At 42.8% G+C, this 18,102-nt stretch overlaps 1 protein-coding gene across 5 annotated transcripts in view; it reads left to right on the plus strand.

Annotated features, from left to right (window-relative positions):
- Positions 1-7,440, plus strand: part of NF1 (neurofibromin 1) — a 143,516-nt gene extending 136,076 nt beyond the window's left edge. For 4 of the 5 annotated variants that reach the window (XM_090026303.1, XM_090026305.1, XM_090026304.1 and 1 more), the window contains one exon: positions 1,476-7,440. In XM_090026303.1, coding sequence (XP_089882429.1) covers positions 1,476-1,618 — 143 coding nt within the window. In that variant the 3' untranslated portion in view covers positions 1,619-7,440. The remainder of the gene's footprint in view (positions 1-1,475) is intronic. The other variant, XM_090026307.1, reaches the window with a different exon arrangement.
- Positions 7,441-18,102: the final 10,662 nt, after the last annotated feature.

An 18,102-nucleotide genomic window follows, 5' to 3' on the forward strand; every position in this document is an offset into this window, starting at 1 on the left:
TAACATTTTGGGTTAGTTGAAACAAAAAAAATAGTGGATACTGGAGAGATGGATGTAATCCAGGTCTGTATATCCTGCAGTGAAACACTGATTTCAGTTTAGAAAATGCTTTACTGGACTCGGTGCAAGTGTCTGCATATTGTCATTTGGTGGTGGTGAAGGCATATTGGATTTAAACATGCCAGGACATTCCTAGAGGCTTGTTTATTTTGATTAGTGGATCTTTTTCTGGGTTTTTTTTCTTTTTAATATCTTTTGACCTTGGACAGCAATTAAACGCATAGCAAATATCATGGTATTTTGGTTTTAAAGGCTGTTTTCACGAGTTGTAATTGATGTTGGTAAGTAAATGATGATTGTATGTATAATTATGGCAGCTTAGAATCTGGATGTGTGTTGTCATCCCTTTCTTCATGCTTTGTGAAAACATCAAATCTGATCCTGAAGGCAGTTTTTCATACGTTGCAAACTTGTATCAAGTGTATTCTTCCTTTGCAAGAGTTCACGGTTCATGAGATTTACATGCATCTCTTTTACGAAATCAGTAGATTATACATAATTTTAAAATACGTCCACTATCCTACCAGCTCCTCACTGAAATGTGGGTGTTTAAGTTTTACCCCAGAGCAGTGTAGCCGTATTTTTATGGTAAGGGGCTGCGTTTCTGTGTAGTGACTTGAACTTAAGTGTTAAACATTGAACGATCTCAAGATTTCTCCCATTCTGCAGCATTTTTTATAACTGAACTGTTATCCATTAAAATTAGGCCTGCAGGGGAGTTGGATTTTAAATTATTTTCTGCTTAGGTGGCTAGTCGCATCCTTAATTCCCATCTCCCGCCACCACCCCAGTAACACCAAGCATATTGAGCTAACGTCCTGAATTGAAGTACAGCCCATGTCTGCAGTCGACATAAAAATGACCTCATCATTTGGTGGCAAAACAGAGCCGGCAATACCAACTGTGCCCTGCTGCATGTAGGGAACTTCAACCTTTTCTGCCGAAAATGAGAAGTAGAGGAAAGGAGTCTGCCAAGATATGAAGCAAAGATCAGAGTAGTAGACTCTTCTTGGTGTCCCGTATCTGAGACTGTCCCATACGAGTTGGGCATGAATTCTTACGGGCTTAAGCCAGCTTGATTTAGTTGGTTTATATTGTTGGGAGGGGATCTGAGCAACGTAGGCGATTGGAAGGCGACCTCTGCTGGGAAGTTATGGTAAGGTTTATATTGGAAATGCTCTTTGGTCTTAGCCTGCCTGCTTCCAGCTTTTACCTGCAATAATTCTTGTTTCTATTTACGTTCCTTTCTGCAACTGTATTACCTTAGCTGGAGGAATGTGTCTTTTTTTTTCCCCCCTGCCTTTTAAGATACTTAAGTGTCTTTATGCTAAGTGATTTGCAGAAAACACTGCCCTTAAGAATTCAGTCACAAGATAAATGGGACTGAGACTCCTGTCCCCTTTATTCCCCTTCAGGAATTGACAAGGAGAACGTGGAACTCTCGCCTACCACGGGACACTCCAACAGCGGAAGGACACGCCACGGGTCTGCGAGTCAAGTGCAAAAGCAGCGAAGTGCCGGCAGTTTCAAACGTCACAGCATTAAAAAGATTGTGTGAAGCTTTCTTTGGACACTAACTGACATACTCGGGCTCCTCACTAGTGGCCCTCCACCAGTTGCGATGCTGCACTTAATTTTTAACGTTCCCATCCTGTCAGCCGCGTTGCCAGATGATCAACTCTTGAAACATTGCCTGAGTTTTAATGCCTTCTTTACCCTTCTCCTGTTTTTTGATTTAAGCCAGTGTTCCGGAGCCATTCTACAAAACGGTTTGTAGATCCCGAAGAACTTTGTAGGTGAAGAAAGTCTGGAATTCGTTAACACTGCAGTACAGTAACTGTTCAGAGATGAAAGCCATTTCTCATAGACAGTTCTACCTTGCTTTTGTTATTATGCCTTGTTTGTTTCTTCTTTAAAGGAAAGTGTTAATGCTTAATAGTGTTTGCACACTTCTCAAGTTAGTGTCTCTATGAGCCAGGGCTAGTAACTGTAATCCTGGTCTTAATTCAGATCCATCAGATTTTTAGCTGTGGACTTTTTTTTACCATACTTAAAAGAGTCCTACGATATTAGCCACAGTGCGGTAAGCCTAACCAGGGGTTGATAAATTTTTAGCGATGAGCAATAAAAGTAAGAGGACAAGGAGGCCATTTAAGTCTCGCCATTCCCCAGAACTTAGCTTCACATACTTGCAACTATATATGGACCAGACTGGACAAACTGGCTTTTTTCCAAAGCACATTTATTTTTGCTGAACTTTGACTGCACTAAAAAATATGATTGTATAGAGGAAGCAAATTGTCAAGACTGCATTTTTATGCTGTCATAGAAACTGCTTTTTTTGTTTCTATTTAGCATGCACTCTAGTTTTGCCCTTTCTGCCAATGCATGCACCTTCAGGGAAATCCTGGCAAAAGTAACTATTGGGATATGGAGAGGAAAAATTATATGAATTAACTACCAACGGTCATAGAGTTTTATGTTTGGCAGAGCTGCTTCTGTGCTGCCTAAACAATGAGACAGAAAACAATTTATGTTCATTTAAATTACCATATTTACTTGAACACAAGACTAAGTTCCCCCTCTCAATCAGCATGGGGAAAAAGGCCCTTCATTTTCCATCGCATAAAAAGAAACCTCATTAAAGACCTTATGTTTCAAGTCACGGTGAGCCACTGCATTGCATACATTTTGCTCCCTCTTCACTCCCACAGCTGAGCTGTGCCTTTCTTTCCCATTAGCAGTGATTCTGAACCTGTTCTCCAGCAGCTTCTGGCCATTGTTCCTCATCACCCCAGGTGCTGCTGGGGGGAATAAGGCCCTTCCTATTTGCTGCTGATCTCCCCTAACGAGTTTGTAGGCAGCCACCAAATCCCCCCTCAGCCTCCACTTGCTGAGGTTGAAGAGGTTCAGGTCCCTCAGCCCCTCCTCGTAGGGTCCTCCAACCAAGCGGGTGGCCCTCCTCTGAACCCTCTCAAGGCAGGCCACATCCTTCTTAAAGTGCGGTGCCCAGAACTGGACGCAGTACCCCAATTGTGACCTGACCGATGTTGCGTAGAGGGGGAGTATCACCTCTCTGGACTGGCTTGCAATGCGTCTTTGGATGCACGACAAGGTACTGTTCGCTTTGCTTGCTGTGGTCTGGCATTGGCGGCTCATGTTCATCTTGGAGTCATTAATGACTCCAAGATCCCTTTCCATCTCTGTGCTGTCAAGGGGGGAGCTCCCCAGCTTGTATGTATGCTGTGGATTCCTTCTCCCCAGGTGCAGCACCCTGCATTTATCTACACTGAAGCCCATCCTGTTACCATCTGCCCACTTCTGTAGTCTGTCTAAATCTAATTGCAGCCTCTTTCTCCCTTCTAGCGTGCCTACCTCTCCCCTCTGTTGTCACCTCTCTCAGCCCGTCTTATGATTATAGATTTCATAGATTTGTAGGGTCGAAGGGACCTTGGTAGATCAAGTCTGACCTCCTGCCCTGAGTAGGAAAGAGCGCTGGGCTCAGATGACCCCAGCCAGATTATGTTGGCAGGTTGCCCTGTGCCTCATCTACAAATAATTTTTCGAAGGATCCCAAGATTCTTGACAAGAATACCCAGTTCTAGTAATGAGTAGGGGGCTAATTAGCACAAATTCAAGGCAAACCTCCAATTATTAGATTCTATACCTGGAAATTTGTAACACATTTATACATTTTCCATAAATAACATCTAATTATTGGGAGCAGGGGTCATCTTATATTTGAGTAAATATGGTACATCATTTTAAAAACAAACAACAAAATTGGAATGAGTTTGTCAAACCCAGACTAAGTGTGAATGAATGTTTGCAGGTCTATTTCTGTTATTGGCATAGACAGTTTCACTCACATTTTATCTTGCAGTTTCCAAAAATTCTTTTATTATTTTTACTTTGCAAGACTTACATTTGGGCTTTAGAAGAAAGAAGTAAACTGAAATTACTTTCTATCACTGTGAAAGACTTGTCGACTTACAGTAGTATATTAACAATGGATGACTGTGATAATATGCTGCTATGTTGAATAATGTTGTAGCACTTAGTGTTGCAGATACTACCTTTGGAGTCAAGCTGTACAGAACGTTTTGATCTCGGTGGTAAACGTACATTCTGACAAAAAGGGCAAGTCCTCTGGGTGCTCATATTAGGGCTAAATGTATCTTCTGCTAAAAAATAGTAAACTACTTAGTGTCAGGTCCCTGTTTAGAAATTAACAATTTATGAATGGCTTTAGGGTAAGGAAAAAGATATATACAGTATTAAAAACAAACAAACAAAAAAACTAGTGTACAATTTTAATAGTGGCTTTCAGTAAATCAAACTCCACAGCTAAATTAGTAGAGAATGGTTACAATTAAGTGTTCCGATTTTATTGATATAGCACATAATTCACATTTATTCACACAGTAACGGTGTATCATGTTTATGTAAATAAAAATTGCCTTTATTGTATTGATTTAGAAGATAACAATTTAATTTTTTTAATTTGTTTACAGTCCTGGAAAAACTATGAACACAAACTTAATATGCAAATAGTTTGCCAAAATAAGAGGAAAACGTAGAATTAGTTATCTTGAACTAGATAGGTTGAAAAATCTGAAGACTTGTGCAATTAACCAAACTTTTTTTTTAATTATTCTTTTTGGTTATGTAGGAGCTGCAGTAGAAACTCAATTATTGAAATGGTTCGAAACTTATGAAGTGGATTACGAGGCTAGAACTGAATTTAGGAATAGAGCAGTGACCAGTGCCAGGTACTAAGCTGTTAAGCATTCATAGTCTGCGACATCACAGAGAAAATCTCTCATCTAGTACGTCCTGTTGTGTAGCAGTCGGTTGCTAAATCACCATCATTTAAATATCTGCATCATACTGAACCAGGCTAATTCATAACTCTTTCATGTTTGTTAAACAGCAAAACTTGAAGGAATCTAATGTTATTTTTCACCATAGTGGGGAGTAGGAAAAAATCTTTTAACGTTAACAGGTTGTTAGAAAAATGTGGCTTTTAGGTCTTTCCGCTTCCCTTGGAGCTCATTTTTCCAAAAAGTTGCTTTTTTGGGTTCGGTTGAGAGCATCTGAAAGCATCTTTTTCATCGATCTGAGGCTGCCCAAATAAAGCAATTGGAAATAATGCAAATTTAAAACTGCACGCAGTGTGGAATCAAAACAAAGTGAACAAATTTTATTTTTTAATTTTAAGAGCTACTGTGATCTCTCGATCCCAGTTAGCCAAAAAATGATTTCATATCAGCATGATAACAAAGTAACTCATTTAGTATACCCTTGGGTGTGAGGGAAAGAAACCTGCCATGTAACCTTTCCACTACTGGGTTTAGCTCTGGACACTTCAGAGCATGGGTGTCAAACTCATTTGGGTGAGAACACTGAATTCCATGTTTAATTCTGGTCTGTGGGCCAGGGTATAAATGCAGGACCATACTCCTGACATTGCACAGTGGAACACCAACACTTCTTCGGACACTGGTGTAAAGATTAGGGCACAAACATGGCCTTTACGTAGTGAGTAAATATCCATTAGTAGTTATTTGTTCAGTGCCTTACTGTTGCATTTATCACTCAGAAAACCTGCTTGCTTCCCCATCACACCCACTGATCTTTTTGCCCTTTTCTTTCTCTTCCTTCTAAATCCTTTCCTCTGTCCTTTCTTGTCTCACCCCCCTCACACACATACTTCTTAGTTTCCTCTGTCCTTTGCTTTGCATTTCATTCCCTGAAGCCACCCCAAATTCCCAACCCAGTCTGTTTTGTTCCCTTCCAGGATTCCTATTCTGTCTTCTAAAGCAATCAGTAATTAGTTAAGACGGCCCCTGAAGCGTCATCATTGGACTTGAAATTTAATACGCCTGCCTAGAGCATGGGAATTCAGCTCCCCGAATCATTGTTTTAGGCAGCCATCACTGCACCAGTTGCACTATGCACTCTTTTAGCCTGTGTGCAGACGTTCAGTTTCTACTGGGAGAACTGTCACTCACCCAGTAGAAACCACAAGTGTACAGATGTTCCAGCTTGTTCTCCTGGAGCAAAAATGGCAGTTTCAGGAGAAAACTTGACGACAAACAGGTAGAAAACACTTGCTGGAGAGCTTCTCCTGGGAGAATGAATGTCTGCATGCTTTCCCATAATAACTCCTCCTGGGGACCAGGAGAAGCGGACCTGTAAGGCAAGGTTCCCGTGCCTTCCAGAAACTGGGGGTCGCCCCAGTCTGGAGAAGGTGCAAGGGAGCAGCTTCTACCCCGCCTGTAAACAGTGGTGGGGAGGAAAGGAGAGTGGAGCAACAACCAGCTGCTCCCTGCCTGCGTTGCCTCTGCAGCCATGGCGCCTACTTACTACTACTTTTTCCACAAATGCTTAGGGTCTGGAGAACCAGGATGACGTGCAGACGACGTAAATGCATCATGGAGACTGAATGTTTGACACCCCTGTTCTAGAACGTGTTATCCATTATGCATTGTCCACATGGCGTACTGTAAAAAGAATTAACACTTGCTTGTCTGTATTCTCCCTGACTTAAAGTTAACTCAGTAGTATTATAATAGTGCATAAACTACCTGTTAATTATGCCAGTGTTTCTGCTTTAATGTGCATGAGACTTATTTTCCACAGACAGGAAGCATTTCAAATAAGCATTGTGAACTGAGCATTTGGAAAAGTGCCAGTGCTCTATTCCTAATTGGTTTGTAGGTTTTTAGGTCCTTTTCTGTTTCATTGGAAGGTCATTTTTTTTCCTCAAATGTAATAAAGCACGTCTTAATGTTATGCAACAGACTTGCCACAGAAAGTCACTTTTAGTGTTGGCCACACAGTTTTTTTTAATGCAGTATATTCACCTGTAAATAGTTTTTGTGTAAAATTTGACAGAAAAGTATATTTACTACACTGTAAATACATGTGACAATATATTGTATTATTTTGCTTTTTTGTAAAGCAGTTAGTTGCTGTATATGTATAACATACAAATTTGATTATTCTAGTGTTAGTAATTGTTAACTACTACTTCTCCTTCCTGCTGTTGCGTTATGTCATTTAAAGAAAAAAAATGCTGTGTACTATAAACTTACACTGTGTATGATACCTTATTCTTTCCATTTGGGCCTCAACTTTGAAAATGTTTCCTTGATCTACAATCCTGTTAATATTGTAAGCAAAGTGTGTGGCAGCCGGTAAAAAAAAAAAAACAAACAAAAAACAAACCAACAAAAAACCCTGCTGACTCCCACACACGGTTGGTAACTAGGTAAAAAACTGTAGAAAACATGGTTTCAGATAATTGTTGTTTGCCCCATTCCCCCCTCATGTATGTACTTCCCTTTTTTGAAGTAAAATGTAAATTCAACCTGCTTTGAGGTGTTTGGGGGTCATTCTCTCCAAGGTTTCTAACTTGATTTTATTGTCTCAAATCCTTTTCCCCTTTCTGGGTTGTTGGGAACTTGACTTGGGAAACTTCCTTTAACCCATTTTAAATCAGTTGGAGGTTTTCTACTGCCTTCATTAGACCCAGTCCTCAGATCTGAACGCCCGCAGTCTTTAGGGAAGTTCTGTATTGGCTCGTAATCGAGTGCTTTGGATTCTTCTCTAAAGACATTTTTCCCTTGTAAATGATCTTGCAGACTTTTAGATCAGTGTTTAACCAACTGGACCAAATTCTGCCCTCCGTGCACGTAGCAGGTGAACACCTATAAACATGACTTCACGTCACATCGCTGCAATTCAAAAGCTGGTCCTAACTGAAACCACAGCAGTTTTTCTGAACCATTTCTTCAGACACGCAGAGTTAATATTTTCATAACTAAAGAAATCTTCATTTTCCAAAAATAACTTTCACTATAGTATGTTTATTCAGGTTTTCCTATTTTGAAAGCCTGGAGTTGGAACTTATCAGCTGAATGTCAAAAGCAATTCTTTACTGCAGCAGCTTGATTGTAATCAGGTCTATTTAGGAAAATCTGTACTTTCCTATTTAAAATATGCTATGGCTGTATTTAGCCTATTGTAAATTGGTGAGAAGATGGGGGAAAAGGTTTTAAATTCAGAAAGTATTGACTCAGATTTTCTGAGACCTGTGAGTGCTGCAGAAAGCTGAGCCATAGTATTATTACCTGCTGGGCTGAAAATAAGTTTATACATAATGTATCAAACATTCACTGTATTGATGCACTAAACCTTATAACATAGAATATTGTCTTTGCCAACAGATGGGACTGTGCGAGTGAAGAATAGCAGTTTCTGAAGGCTTTGGATTGCCTTAATTTGCTACCCGAGAGAAGTGAAGGAGCAATTTGTTGCAGTAAAGCGGTATTTTTCCAGTTACTTTTTAAATTAGCATCACGATTAGCCTAGATCAGGGATCAGCATCCCCCGGCATGCATGCCAGAGCATGGCACGCGTGGCCATTTTGCTTGTCATGCCGCTGCTGGCCCAGTCTCTGGGCAGCTGCTGCCAGCCACAGAACCCCAGGGTGCTCCCAGCAGGCAGCTGGGAGGCTGCAAGCCCTGCTGCAAGCAGCCCGGGCTCTGTGGCAGGCAGCAGCTACCTAGAGCCTGGACCCGCTGCAGCCGGGAGGGCTCCACGTTGGCAGCGACTGCTCACGTGCTTCCGAGGTGTGCATGCAGCCACTGGCAATTCAGAGCTGATGCCGAAGGTCTGGAGCAGGGGCAACATCAGCCTCTTCTCAGTGCAGGGGCTGGGCTGGGTTCGGCTGGTTCAGGAAGCTTCACCCCTCCCAACGCTGCCGCCACCTGCCCACCCCACTCCTGCCTGCTCCTAAGCCCGGCCCAGCCCCCCATAGGGAAGAGGCTGGCACCACCCTGCCTGGAGCGCCACACCTCTGCAGGCTCAGCTGCACAGGGCGAGCGGGTGGCGGCAGTGCTGGGAGAGGTGGCTACAGGGGAGGGGGGCAACTAAAGTGAACTTTGTGGTGGCTTTAGTCCTGCCCTTCTTCCCCCCAAGCCCCCTCTAGTGCCACCCCTGCAGCTGGCTGATGAGTGGGCTCCAGGCTGGGGCCTTAGTGGGCTGTGTGTGCATCTGTGGGTGAGTGAGTGTGTGTGTGCGTGTGCACATACATGTGCATCTGTGTATCTGGTTCTGTGTGTGCATGCGTGCACGTGTGTCTGGTTCTAGGGGGTGTGTCTGTTCTCTGCGCGTGCACCTGTGGGTCTCGTTCTTTGCATGCGCGCGTCTGGTTCTCTCCTTTTTTTTCTCTTCTTTCTTTTTTTCTCTCATCTTTCTTTTTCTCTCTCTCTCTCTCTCATCGCAACATGCTTAACAAAAAAAGAATACAGAATAACAAAGGTAGTATATGGAATTTTATTTATGGTCACCAGGTTTAGAATTTTTAGAAAACCTGGTATTTACTGTAAAATAAAATCAAATAAATTATTAACTATGTTAATATGCATGCATCCTGCCATGTATCTCCCACCCTGGTCTTGTTTTTCTGGCGTGCTGGCACTCCGGCACCTTACAAGGTAGACATTATGTTTTTTTCAGCACTCTGGCCAAAAACGTTGCTTACCCCTGACCTAGATAATTATATAGGTGTAGGTGCTTGCCAAATCCCATTGTGAAACTGTGACAGGTAAAACTGGTTACCTGGGACAGGTGAAAATTTTGCTTTTTAATGGCCAAAAATGTCACAAGCGCGCAAGGACTTGACTTTTGTACTTAAAAAAAAAAAAAAAGAAAAAAGAAAGAAAGAATAGATTCAGTTGTGCGTTTGTTTATTAGAATTAGGGGTAAGATGCATCAAATTGCTACAGGAGTAAATGAATTGCTTTCTTAGTGCTGCGTCTTCCGTCTCATCATCATTCTTACTCGGATAGAGCAGCTTTTCAGCTCCCCCTGCTGGGCACTGAGGATTTTTCCCCATGGGACCTCTTCCCATGATAATGTGCACCAGATGGGGACAACATTTTAAGAAGGATTCTTGTGCTCTCTCTGGTTCCCGAGCAGTGTCAGTGTTGTAATGACAGTGATTGCTGACTTGGAAATGCATTTTAGATGAATTTTAGTGAAATTTAGCAGCTAGGTACTTGGAGGAAAAACAAGCCCTTTCTTACCAGCCAGAAGCCTGTTACACTAATCTGAGATTTTTAGTCTCAGAAACAAATGATCAGTCCGAGCCATCCTTCCCACGTACCAAGCAGTCATGTTCCCCACACCAACCTATTACTGAAATATTAGTGAATAGTAGAAGTTTCTAGCAGACAAACTTGTAGGGCCAAGTAAGGAACATTTTCTGTTTGGTTGAGCAGCATCATTAAGTCTGTTCAGATGCAGTCTTTCTCTGTTAGATTATTTTTGCTTTGAAGACTTCTAGACTTCTCAGTAGGTCGGAAAGAGCCTTGCAATAGTTAATAATGAGTCATTCCCCGTAGGGCCCAACATTTCTCCATCCCACCATGTCCCGAATTCCTTAGGGGTTAAATAAGTATTTTCTCCAGAACCGAAGCCAAGAGATTTTTAATGCTGTGTGGACATACTGCATGGATCCCTTGTCTGAGTCCTTGGCACGATGCCCTCTACTATGTTTGTCTATGAAAACTTTTCATTGTGGCAATCTCAAGCTGAGAGGGGAAAGAGATAGGAGCTCCCACAACACCTGATTATGTGTTATCACAACATCTACCCCACAACTCAACCCCTTATGGGAAGTAGGGTCAGCCTTGCATTTAAATTGCATCAGTAATGTACTTGCATCTTTTGCCAAATCTCTTTCTGGGCATGGAACATCTAAGCTGTGTCCCCTTGATGTCTGTAGGTCACTACTTTACAAGAAAAAACCAACCTCTGCCTCTATATAACATTCCCCAAAACTATGTATGTTGAAAGAATGAAAAGCCAATCCGTTTCAAGCCCCAAATCATCCAGCTGGGTTTCAGGATGCCTCAAACTGATGAACTGGCTGCTTTGACTAAGTAGTAAGATGCCTCTGCTGCTTCCTAGAGAAACAGTCTCATTTATAGGCATCTGCAAGGCAGTCCACTCAGGGACTTTTCTCTTTTGTAGCCACCACATTTATTCACTCTTGCAAATGTCTTGCTAGTACAGATCAATTCTTCTGTATTTGAATCAAAAACTTAGTTTTCTCAGCATGCTTGAACATACAACTTGAATGTATCGTGCGATCTAATGCCTGGGGATGGGAAATGAGAAACCTGAATTTTCCTGCAGCCTCTTTCACTGACTTTTAGTAACCTTGGCTGAGTCTCTTAATCTCTGTCCGCATTTATTTCCCACTCTAGGCCTCTCAGTGTGGGCAGTGCACATTGGTATAAGGTAAGGTGTGCATTCAAACAGATGGGTTGGTATAACTCCTCATTTGGATGCTCTTATTCCAATACAGGAGTGCCTTTTTGCAGTTTGCTGTGTTGCCTTGGAAGTCATTTAAGGTTCAGGGGCTTGACTACTTGGGGGCACTTAAGAAAATTTATCTGCTTTTAAACTGAGCTCGTTAAACTCATTAAACTCCTTTGTGAAAAATTTTTCAAAAGACAAGCTACCCTTCATTTGGATTAGTTTAAATTGCTTTGGGCTCCCTTTGTAACCTTGGCCAAGTCGCTTAACCTCCCATATGCTTCAGTTGCAGGATTGTCCAATCCAAGACATTTTTTTTTACTTACAATCTGCAAACTTTTTACTGACAATGATTTTTTCTTTGCCATATGTTTTTACTGACTTATTTCACATTACCTGGACACAGATCCAGGTTTTAAATGTAAAGGTTTAACACCAACCATAGTAAATAATAATAATAAAAATAAGAATTGTTTGGTAGTCAATAAAAAGTTTGCAGCTTATCAGCAGGGATCCTGGTTTTTTTTCTGATAAAAGTAGCAAATTCTCTGATAACTCCCCCCATCCATGATTAAATGAAACACCACTAATATATATACGCTATCAATTGAACACGGTGTTTTATTGATATATTTACAATTTTAAAGCAAATTGGAAGCCTACTAGTGCCTCAATCACTATAATAAAATACATTCTAAATACCTATAAATGTTGGTATTTTTCTTTTTTCTTATCATGGAAAATCAGCACTCTCCCTGCCCCCTTAGCTCACAGAATGCAGGTCCTGTCCCCTCGCTCCCAAGCTACAGCCCCCTCAGCCCTGCTGGTGCCCCTCACCCCCCACCAACAGCTCCCCCTCCCCCCCCAGCCGTGCCAGATGACCATGTGCATATTCATGCATGTGCTGCCCCCTTCCTAACCGCCTTCTTCCCACTCCCCCCATCCCATGGCAGGCTGGAACACTGTCAGCCTGCAGAAAGCTTCTTGCAAAAGTGCAAAATCTATGTGTTTCTTTGTTAAAATGAGAAATCCATGTTTTTCTCAGGTAAAGAGGGAAATCTGCTTTTTTTTCTCCATTTTCCCATGCGCAACAGAAAACCCAGATCCCTGCTTATCAGTAAAAAACCCAAAATGTCTTGGGGTGGCAACCCTGCTTGATAGCAGCAATTATTTTTACACCATACTGATCCCACCCCAAAGGTCCCTTACCCAGCCCCCACACCCTGATACCCCAGAATGCACTTGGTACTGTACTGCCCCCACCCCCAACCTGACCTCTTTTGCTTCATTCCCCCATCCCATCCTGGCACAGTTCCCCAAAGAAGGACTACTTTCTGCCTACTTGTGAGGCAAGCAATGTTACAGGCAAGTGACAGGACACAGCAGCAGCACATGGCTTTGGGGGAGGGGGCTCCAGGGCCTCCCATGGACTACAAATTCCTGAGAGAATTTTCCCTACAGGGTGCTGTGCTTCTGCTCAGACACCACATGGCGCTCTTTTGCTCTGCCTGTCATTGAATGCTTGCTTCCAGCTTCCTTCCAATGATGGACCTTCAATCAAGCTCATAGTTGCTTAGCTTTTTATTTTACAGACAGTTCAGTTTTTATGGATTTTACAGATAAGTGTTTTTAGCCTGTCTATCTATCTGTCTATCTATCTAAATGTGTGTGTGTGTGTGTGTGTGTGTGTGTGTGTGTGTGTGTGTGTAGTTGGCAACCTGGCTCAGTTCCCCAGCTGCAGAATGGAGCAGACACTGCACTACCTTTTAGGTGCATTATGAAGATAAATCCATCGGAGACCCTCAGATGCTATTGTGATAGGAACCACAGAGTGCCCAGATGGGGCTATGGTATTTGTTTTTATTCATTCAAAAAAGTCAAATCACTAAGAGCCACCACCAGCCAGTCTGTAAGGCATGGAGAGCAGCAGTGGCAATCCATTTCAAAGCAGCTGTGTTTCTGTCCCGCAGGTAAAGTTCATGACATGCAGGTGTTGTATCTCATGAGCATTGTAAAAAGTTGTTTCTTCAACTTCAGCTTCTGGCTGCGAGTGTGTTTAACAAGCTTTCCAGTGAAAATAAGCCAAAGGGAAGTCATGGGGGGTGCTGTAGAGTTTAGAACTGCCTCTTTTGATGTAACTTGTTAAAACAAGCAAAGGCTTGTTCTTCAAAGCTATAATGAAAAGAGAAGTCTGAGACTGCAACCTTAGGGATATTTATATCAGATTAGCTATAAAGAGCAAAGAGTAGCACTTTCTGTGTGCAAAGGAAGCCTCCTTTGAGAAATATTGGATTTTTTAAAATATATGTGTCTGTGTTTAAACCTCTGTCCAAAAAAGTAAGCATCAGGAAAAAAAAAAAAGGTAAGGATGGAAGGCATCTGTCAGATGTGGGGGAAAAAATATCATGTGAAAAATTTTATTTCCTTATTACACTGTGGGCAAGATTCTCAAAATTACTTGGCATTGACTGGGCTGGGCTCCCATTGCAGTTAGGCAAACCTTGACTGCTTCTGAAAATCCTCCCATGTATTTTTCTCGAGCTAGTTTTTTCAGTGTCTCTAGCAGTGGAATGATGCACCACAGCCCTTCAGGACTGTCCCAAAATGCCCTAATTCCCCTTAACAGCAAATTCTTTCCTAAGTTCCCTAACATGAGTTTCTTTCCTTGATTTTCTTCATTTTCTTATTACCACCATTACAAATTCCTCCCTCCTAGGAGACTCTAGTGACTTGCTGTGCAAGCTTGGGAGTCATTTAATTTTGTGCCTCAGTTTCTTCATCTGTAAAGTGGGAATGATGCTACTTCACCCCTTCGGTTTAAGTTTGACAAAGTACTAGCTCTATCTGAGGAATTTGGATCCCCAAATGGCTGTTTTAACAAACCTGAATAGGAATTGACTTAACTCCTCCCCACAAAGGCACCGGCTGCTCCGGGGACTATTGGCATGGGAGTGTCACTTGACAGAGACGGAGCAGCTGAGGAGGGCTCCACAGCCTCAGACGATGCACTTTGTGTGACGGCGCTCCAAGTATTGCCAACAGAACCAGGGTTCGGCCAGCAAAACTTTGCTGTAAACCAGGCCTGCGCCCCCGTCTGCCGCTTGAATGGGGAGAGGCTGCAGATCCCATGCAGCAGCAGGCGGCCTGGAAGGGGCATTGCAGATTCCTGGAGTGGGAAGGTGTATGCAAGAGGAGTGCATGCAAGAAGCGTTGCAGTTCATGAGAGACGCACCCAACCTTATGTAAACAGGCATGACTGAACACGGGCAGGAGACAGGCAAATCAGGAACAGCAGCAGTGTGCAAAAGAGGAGGCTAGTTCGGAGAACAGCCTACCTGTGGAGCTCTCTCCCTAAGGTCACCTTGCCAGACTGGAGTACCCAAGACACAGCACAATGCGAACAGGCCACGGTAACGAGTAAGTGGGGTCCCAAAGTAAACCCACTGAAGTCACAGGGGTTTCTCACATGAGGAACTGAAGGCTCAGATCAAGTGTAGTACCCCCATCCCTCTATTGTTAGTCCCTCGCTCGGGCACTTTGTATTTCCATCTCAGCTTTGTCATCTTTTTACTGGATTCCCCATCCAAAACATCTACTAATAAAAGTCTATCTGGCCTCTTGAAGGCTCAGGACAAGGATAGTGGCTTCTTAACCTGGCAGTTAAGCAGTCTGGTTCTCTGTCCTCTTCTCTCCCTGCTTTGGGGGGGGAAATCAGTTGTGCCCCCTCCTTGTGCTGCTCTACTCTCTCTCCACTTCTGTTCCTCTCTGGCTCAGCACGCCGCTGTTGGCCGCTTGGTCGCCTCTGCACCATGAAACAAGGAGAGCCAGTATTGTCCAAAATCCATCCACCCTGGTGCAGAAAAGGGTGATGCTCTTTTAAAGCAAAACCTCTGAGGAGGAAGATAAAGCTGCTGGGAGTGAGGAGCCTTTTCAGCCAAGACTAGTCCTTATATAAACTATTGCAAATTCACAGGTGAGAGCATTCATCACCATTTTGGGAGTGTGAAGTTGGACAGTCATCATCACACAGCATTCAGAGGGATGGCCTGTCCACTCTCATCTGAAAAAGCAGCGGAGGGTGAGGCTTAGATAGGTGAATCCCAGCTTATGCTGAAAGAAGGAAATGTGCTATGCCAATGCCAGGGGACTAATGAATGCCCTGCAAGGCAACTCAGCAATTATTGCTCTGATGGGGTTTTTCCCCCCCAGTTCTGTTCGAAATGTTAGATAAACAGTGAATAATACAAAGGCAACTGGAAAAGCAGTGATTTGTTGGCCCAGGATACTGATATGAGCTAACCTATCATTTTTCTTGTTTAATAATCTCCTTTTTTTTAAGTCCCACACTGATTTGTCTTGCACTGGAAGGCATGTTCACTTTTTAAATCATCTCTGTCATTGAGCGGGCACTTTTTCCCCACTCGCAGAAAATCTCAGCAAGGCACATTATTTCTGCAAGAGAAATGTAACCTGTCAAGTAGGGAGGCAGTTGCTGGATTTTCTGGCTTTGCTTCTTTGGTAAGGCCTCTGTGTTACTTTTCGTTTTGCTATGATCGGGCTTGGCTGCAGTAAAACGCAGCCTTCAGCTTGCGTTTCTGAATCTGTACACAAAACCAAAAGATTCTGGCAAAACCAGGCATTTTGAATCCTGTTCCTTTTTACGTATTTGTTAAATAAGTAAATAAACCTGCATGGACAGAGCTAGACAGTGGAGCATGTTTTCACAGCTGCAGCCCCTCGCATGCCTAGGTGCAGCGTAGATGTGTCCCTGGTGAACCAATGTGTCAGTGAACAACAGGAGGCAATCCTACTCGGAGACTCAGTCTACTTACCCAAACGGAGAAGTGAGCTGATTATTTTCATATATACTGGTACAAAAGTGTTGTTTGGCTGTAAAGCCAATTAAGCAAATCTTGTATTGGATCTAACACACAGTATTGCCCTTACCACGACAGCTTTGCTATGCCAGGTATATAGCACTTGGGATAAGATGCTGTCTATAAGAGGTGAACAGGCTGGGAACTCTCTAACATTGACCAGAATGGAGTTAGCAATGGGAAGATAGTCTAGGAAAGGCTAGAAGAAAAAACAGTCAGTAATATAGTGGAGACACGGATTGCTGCGTGGAAATTAGGCCAGATTTTCAAAGGTATGTAGATCCCTACTTATGCAGATAGGAGCCTAGGAAGGTATACAAAGGTACCTAACTTTTCCTGGGAGAAAGAAGTGTAACCTGCTCAGGTCCTTTTCTAGTGGGATCTACAGTGGGATTTATCTGCATCTTTAAGCACCTAAATCCCTTTAGATGCCTTTGAAAATCTGGCCCTCGGTCTTGTCTTTCTTTTCCAGTTTATGAATAAATAAGAAGAGAAAGGTAAAGGCTGAGTTTGATTCATAACCCAGCAAGTTTCTCGTGTTGACCTGGCTGAAATACTCCATTAAAGTTTTGTTAAAAAACACTCGCATTTGTAACTAAAATAGTTAAAATGTCGAAAATACATATTTTTGTCTTGTTAAAATAATTATATACGTTTGTTGTTGAAGAAATATATCCAAAATACATAAGTTTGTTGTTTTAGTCAACTAAAACAATTTACATGTCACCACTCAGTTTTTGGATGTGGCTGCCAAAGGGATCTGAAAAAAATAGCAAAATAAATCACTGCTTTAAAATGTATAGCATGTACCTTCTAAAAATGAAGCCTACATCTATATCCAAGTTGTGAAAAGTATGCATTGGGGTTATATCAAAGAACAAGAACACGCTTTTTTTGTAGAAAACAATGATTAAATCAAGACTTCCTGAAATCATGATTTAAATCCTGGTTTAAATTGATTTGATTTGAATCAAAGCCACCCTGGAAAGAAGCACACATGGAAAGTACTCCAAACTCCTATGCGAGAGCTTCAGGAGGATCCAAGACAGCCCTGCTGGGATTCAGACCGGTGGCCTCAGGGGCCCAGAGTCTGTCAACTCGGATGCTGACAGTATTTAGCCAGCTCCTATTTTAGCTGTGAAGCTGTACTGCTTTGCTTAAAAATGTTCAGGCCTCCTCTCTACTTCCCTAGTCAGCTCATTTCTGCTGTCTCTTAAAGTGCCCGAGCTTTCTTCCTCACAGGCTGCTCCCCTGCAGCGTACCCCAGCTCTCCCTTCCCATGTCTTCCCTTCCACTGCTTCTGGGCAGCAGAACAGGCTACAGGTTGTCCAAGTCTCTTTGCAGACCCACAGGCACCTCTTGCCAGGCAGAGACATCCAATAAGTGAAAGCATTTTGTTTTTCATTGCTCACAGTGTAGCAGCAGGATTGTCATTGGGAAAGCTTTGCTTCCTAGATGCGGTGGCTGTGGCGATAGTGGCTCTTGGAGCTCCATTTTGAACAGGCACCAGCTTGTACCCTGGTCAAAGCCCGTTTAAGCATCGTGTTGGTTAAGACTATTAATTGCCAGTGTTTTGCTGGCACTTGTTCTTCCACTATTGCTGCTCCCTGTGATGCTGAACCAGTGTTTATGCAACGCTGAGAGAGGCGAAGCAGAACGCTACTGTTGGCACAATGATCTCCACTGCCCAGAAAAAGGCTTCAACTTTGCACAGCCAGAGACCTTGTTACAAAATGATACCACCTGCCCTGCTCAGGACTGTCTGGTCTTGCTTGCCCCTGGGGAACATTATCCTTTAACCTCTGCTGCCTGAGCTCCCCGAATTTATGCT

The sequence above is a fragment of the Crocodylus siamensis genome, chromosome 13 (assembly GCF_052110815.1).
Source record: "Crocodylus siamensis isolate JL-2025a chromosome 13, ASM5211081v1, whole genome shotgun sequence".
In the NCBI taxonomy this organism is placed as follows: domain Eukaryota; kingdom Metazoa; phylum Chordata; order Crocodylia; family Crocodylidae; genus Crocodylus; species Crocodylus siamensis.